The sequence below is a fragment of the Polyodon spathula genome, chromosome 18 (genome assembly GCF_017654505.1).
Source record: "Polyodon spathula isolate WHYD16114869_AA chromosome 18, ASM1765450v1, whole genome shotgun sequence".
Taxonomy (NCBI): Eukaryota; Metazoa; Chordata; class Actinopteri; order Acipenseriformes; family Polyodontidae; genus Polyodon; species Polyodon spathula.
Genome location: NC_054551.1, coordinates 2,334,134 through 2,340,226, shown reverse-complemented (window position 1 = coordinate 2,340,226; position 6,093 = coordinate 2,334,134). Strand labels below are relative to the sequence as shown.

Here is a 6,093-nt window from a genome sequence, read left to right as displayed (position 1 = left end):
GAGCTCAACTTCCACAGCACACAGAGATTTAGACTGTGGTCTGCTGGCAGCTTTTAATCTGCAAAAAAAAGCAGGGCTGTTACATCACATACACCCCTGACCCTACATTAATACTGGCTGTGTAAGAATATACAATTGTAAATGGGAAAGAAGCAGCCTGCTAATTCTCTCTTGTTTTTCATTTAAGGGATGGTTACAAGGCTTCAGGCATAGCTCAGTGTCACAGGGCCTCTGCAACTTAGCAAGGGTGGGGTTTTTTAGCATTTTTACAAAACGGTCCACAATTAACGCTAACATCAATTGAAAAAAAAAACACACTGCTTTAATTTATTTGAAATATATTTTATTTGTTATGGTAGTTTTCTAACAAACGTTTCAGATTGAAGTCATATATAAGTATCATCATTCGCATTGTTTACACTTCAGTATATATGAATGAAAATTTCTTTTTTAGCGATGGATACACGGTTTGTAGTATTGCTAAGTTACGGAGTGAATAGACACTATCAATTCAAGAAGTACGTTACCGTAACTCTAAAAATTGCAAAAACATGTTCCTAGCTGTAGAGGTTTAATTTAATAAAGCATACCTTACGGGATGTGATGAAGCAATCAAAAGTCAAATATTATCGTTTAATATACATTAAACCATAAATAGTGTCGTTAACATATGCAAATAACCTTCCAAAACGAATGGCCTCCTCAATATTTTAAAATATATCATATTACGAATCGGTTTGTTATATGCAAATAACAATCAATGCACAAGCAATATATAACAGCTACAAAATCACGTTTCCAAAAATCATAACTTAAATATCTGTGTACAATTTTATTGAATTCAACCGAGTCCCGTCCCCTCCCCTCTCTCTCGCTTTACAGCAAGCTGCAAGAAACAGTGCAGCAATGTGCACGCGACATACTGAGTGTGTGACGTGCGTCCAATCAGATCGCCCCGTTCCGAAAGTTTACCTTTTATGGCTCGAGCAGGGCAGACTGCTGAGGATTGCGGAGGATAAAACCGCGCGCATAGCCGTCAGCCAGTCACTCTGAGCTCCTCCATCGCGCGGCTAGTGCGGGAAAAAAAAACACGCAGGCTGAGCAGACTTTCCCATAAGCGGTAGAAACTAACCACCCGAATTAAGGTAAGGGAAAAAAAAAGCATTAAATAAGAGCGGTGGTTTAAAAAAAAAAAAAAAATGTTCGTAGAGGTTGTGTAGTGTTGACAGAAAAAGTCATTTATAAGCGAAAATGTCTTCGGTAATTCGAATGTAAAAGGTGTGTTTCAGTCGTTGCTTTTCAAACGTGTGTGGGGGGTGGGGGGGGGGGTTCTTCGTGTTAACCAAAAAAAAAAGTAATAAAAAAAAAAAAAACATGGACTGTAACTTAATATTGAACTCTACTAAAAATTGGTTAAATGTTCCGTTTTCATAATGTGGGTGGGTAATTTTATTGCCATCGGATAGTTGTGTAACTGTTCAGTTTTAGTGGTATTACTTCGCGTTCGCCGGAATATCATTGTCTTAATTTTAGTTTTAGATTGAATTTAAAAGCAATCTTGGTTTAAGTCGGCGCCGTGTCTGGTTTTGTATGGGTGTGACCTAATTTTTCCGGTGGCCCCAACCGGCTTTTCACATTCACTGCGTGTTGAGCTGTGAAGACATAAAACAAGCTACATTCGGTTATGTAATATACAGTGCACTGTGTGAGGGGATGTTTTATGTGGTTAGCTTTTTAAATCGCAATAAAGTTTGCGTAGTTGGCAGTCGAGTAGCTCGGATGCTTGTTTGACATTTTAATTTGAGCTTTCCATTAATAATGGCCGGTCTCTCAATGTCGGTTTTTTCTCTCGGTAAAATTGCTGCATTGTACCGTTGAAGGCGTGGTTCCCAGTAAGCCGTTTTAGTTAAACGTGCGGCTGTTAAATTATTGGTGGGGAAGCAATTAAAATTGGTCTCAATACACACGAAGAGAATGGATTAAATCAATCCAGGCGCCCTATAAAGAAAAAAAAATTAGCACACTGCGTAAGATTGCCACTTGAGTTGCACAATGACTAGTTACTAACCAAGTTTTAAAAAATATATTTAATGATTTGTAACCTATACGCAGTGTTGTGCATAAATCTAACTTGAGTTGCCCAATTTTAAAACTGTGTGGACCCGGTTTTAAAGGCTGTTTATGGAGGATTATATTCTAGTTGGTTGGGGGGGAGCTGATTCGTGAGGATTTTTCTGGACTGTAAGCACATTGCACAAGTCTAGATATTGTTGGGGGGGGTAGTGCAAGGGGTTAGGGAGTGGCCCCAGTCACAGCTTGTGTTGGAATCGGTTCCCTTTTCGCTCAGTTCTTGCTAGTTTGGCTAAATGCCACGCCACCGGCAGTCGCAAAGCAGCACAAACCATTGCCTTTTATGGTAATACGAAAATTAAGCGGGATTTCCTTTGTCTCGAATCGCTCCCATATTTGAATTAAGCGCAAGTGCCCCACCTAGTGGTTCAAAGGCGGATGTGCAAGACTTGGCAATCAGGAAGTTGGAGCGGAAGTGGGCCACTTATGGTTACACTGGCTTCTGTTTTTTATTCGTTCATATGGGCTGGACCCATGCTCCAGATGCAAATAACGTTAACCTATAGCTACACTTTTTAAAAATTATATTACATTTTAAGTCCTCTGTCTTTACTGCTTGACCTATAACCCTTTTTTTAAATTTCAGTCACCATGGAAGACGAAATTGCCGCACTGGTTGTTGACAATGGTTCCGGTATGTGCAAAGCCGGTTTCGCTGGAGATGATGCTCCCCGAGCTGTCTTCCCATCCATTGTTGGACGCCCAAGACATCAGGTTTGTGTTCTGATCTACTGCATACACTGAAATGCTTGAACTTAACACCTGCAAGACGGAATGTATTCAAAGCTTTCTATTGGGACAGTTTTGGATTGTGCACTAAATCCTCTACATCCATGTTTAAACATTTATTCATTGGAATTGCATGTTTTGCCCAGTTGATGGCTGAACCTAATTTCTTGCCTGTCTCTTATAGGGTGTCATGGTGGGCATGGGACAGAAGGACAGTTATGTTGGTGATGAGGCCCAGAGCAAGAGAGGTATCCTGACCCTGAAGTACCCCATTGAGCACGGCATTGTCACCAACTGGGATGACATGGAGAAGATCTGGCATCACACTTTCTACAATGAGCTGCGTGTTGCCCCCGAGGAGCACCCAGTCCTGCTCACAGAGGCTCCCCTCAACCCCAAGGCCAACAGAGAGAAGATGACCCAGGTCAGTCTGTGTTGTAGTCTGCTTGTACAACTCCCATGGATCACTGGGTTCTCTTACCTGGGCTGCAAACATTTCTGCTTCCTCTTGCTCATCCTGTTAGGTTTTTTTTATTCATTTTGTCTTCCTAATTTTTCAGGCCTTCTGTCTCCACACCTGAATTTCTTTTTGCTGGATCTTCCTGCAGGTTTACTACTTTCTGCTGAACTTTGTGTGTTTCTTTTTCTTTTACTGCACTTCTGATTTAATGAATTTATTTCAACTATTGCACTGATTTCTGATACTAACCTGACTTGAAGTTCACATTGAAATGTGCATGCACGAACAGTTTATTCCTTAAATTACAGAATAATCTGTAAGGTCATTTTTGTGTTTAAACTCTACTACTTTTACCCCCCCTACAGATCATGTTTGAAACCTTCAACACCCCAGCCATGTACGTTGCCATCCAGGCTGTGCTCTCCCTGTATGCTTCTGGTCGTACCACTGGTATTGTGATGGACTCTGGTGATGGTGTCACCCACACTGTGCCCATCTACGAAGGTTATGCCCTGCCCCATGCTATCCTGCGTCTGGATTTGGCTGGTCGTGACCTGACTGACTACCTCATGAAGATCCTGACCGAGAGAGGCTACAGCTTCACCACCACAGCCGAGAGAGAAATTGTCCGTGACATCAAGGAGAAGCTCTGCTATGTCGCCCTGGACTTTGAGCAGGAGATGGCCACTGCTGCTTCCTCTTCCTCCCTGGAGAAGAGCTACGAGCTGCCTGACGGTCAGGTCATCACCATCGGAAACGAGCGTTTCAGATGCCCAGAGGCCCTGTTCCAGCCATCCTTCTTGGGTAAGCAACTTTTTGTTTCTAGCAATAAAAACTTAATCAGGTGTTGCATTGCAACTCCTGAAAGTCTAATACACGTGCATGATGCAAACATACCTGATCATTGCAATTGGCTCTTGCTTGGAGGCCAGATAAATGGCAGAACAGGTCACTAATTTTTTTATTTTGTCAATAGGTATGGAATCCTGTGGTATCCATGAGACCACCTTCAATTCCATCATGAAGTGTGACGTTGACATCCGTAAGGACCTGTATGCCAACACTGTACTGTCTGGAGGTACCACCATGTACCCTGGCATTGCAGACAGAATGCAGAAAGAAATCACAGCCCTGGCACCTAGCACAATGAAAATCAAGGTGGGTTTTCCTTAAGGCCATTGTATGCTTTAGACAACCCATTCAAGTTGCTTGTTAATTATGGCATCTAAGCAGTTTACATTATGTAGTCTGTTTTGTGAGGCATTGACTCCCAATTTTTTTCATTTCTAATGTGTGGGTTTTTTCTTTGACTTCAGATTATCGCCCCACCTGAGCGTAAATACTCTGTCTGGATTGGAGGCTCCATCCTGGCCTCTCTGTCCACCTTCCAGCAGATGTGGATCAGCAAGCAGGAGTATGATGAGTCCGGGCCTTCCATCGTCCACCGTAAATGCTTCTAAACGGACTGTTACAACTTCACACACCGACCTTTAAATGCGCAGAGGGAAGAAAAAAAACCAGAAACAACAAATTGGCATGGCTTTTGTTATTTTTGGCGCTTGACGACTCAGGATTTAAAAACTGGAACGGTGAAAGTGATGGCAATGTGTTTTGGCAAATGAGCATCCCCGAAGTTCTACAATGCATCAGAGGACTTAAATGAAAATGTACATTTTTATTTTTTTTTGTAGTCATTCCAAATGTTTAAGTGCATTGTTCAGAAACTTATTTGCCTCTATGAAGGCTGCCCAGCAATTGCGAGCACATTAAAGAAACCTTGCTTATATGTAAAGTTATGTAACTGAAATGTCTGGTTTTTTTTTGTACTTCAGCCTTAAATTTGTGGTCCTGTGTTTGATTTGTTATGCAAAAACAAAGCTTTACCTTTCTACAAGAAAGTAAAGGTTTACATCCCCTGGGTATACGTGAATGAGCCATAGCGTGGAGGTGTCAGTAGTGTTGGGGCTTATCTGTACACTGACTAATTCAAATAAAGTGCACATGTGTAAGACTTACTGTGGCTTTTGTCTTCTCTTCCACTCCCTGAATAAATTACGTTTAAAGCTTCTCTCAAAGTTGGCTACACAAATAGCCAACAGGTGGTACTAAAGAGTAACTACCATAGTTCACCTTCTCAATACTGAGTTAATCTGAAGAGTTATTTGAATTACTTGGAAGCTTTTTCACAGACTTTTGGAATGAAACTGAATATTCCTGTTACACATAAAATATGAAAAGGTTGGTGATTTTGTAATCATTCAGTACTGAAGTTGGTGATGAAAGGGATTCTTGAGTGTGCTAATAGTGCCACCTATAGACATGCTTGGGATCCAAGATCCAGTGACCATGGTGTCATTGGCCCATCAGAGCAAGAACTACTAATGCACCCCTTGCTATTTTCTGCATTAAATGCACTATAATGAGACGGTCTTGTATGACTGCATGAAATCAACTATCCTTCAACCCATGCATTCTTATAAACCCTCATTCCAGTATGTATGGGTTCCCTTTAGAGAAACATACTGTTAAATAAATAAAGTGTACTATATATATTTGCCTCTAGTTTCATTCTGGTAAGTGAAAATTATAGTAGCTAACAATTTCAATGCCTTTGTAGTCTCCCAGTTAGAACATAATGATGATACATTGGTGTATGAGAACTATTGGGGTGATTTAATAGTTTCTTTGCATTCTTTTTCTAAGTGTGTGTGTATATATATATATTCAGCTTGTTCTAATGCATCAATGGTACAGCACAATTTCACACATGACAT

The 6,093-nt window shown here is 41.0% G+C and overlaps 1 protein-coding gene across 1 annotated transcript; it reads left to right on the top strand.

Moving 5' to 3' along the window:
- Nucleotides 1–1,037: 1,037 nt before the first annotated feature.
- On the top strand, nucleotides 1,038–5,330 carry LOC121294181 (actin, cytoplasmic 2). Its single transcript, XM_041217804.1, has 6 exons — nucleotides 1,038–1,145; nucleotides 2,717–2,844; nucleotides 3,044–3,283; nucleotides 3,685–4,123; nucleotides 4,296–4,477; nucleotides 4,636–5,330. Exons 2-6 carry the CDS (start codon nucleotides 2,722–2,724, stop codon nucleotides 4,777–4,779), a joined length of 1,128 nt encoding a protein of 375 aa, XP_041073738.1. The 5' UTR covers nucleotides 1,038–1,145; nucleotides 2,717–2,721; the 3' UTR covers nucleotides 4,780–5,330.
- Nucleotides 5,331–6,093: the final 763 nt, after the last annotated feature.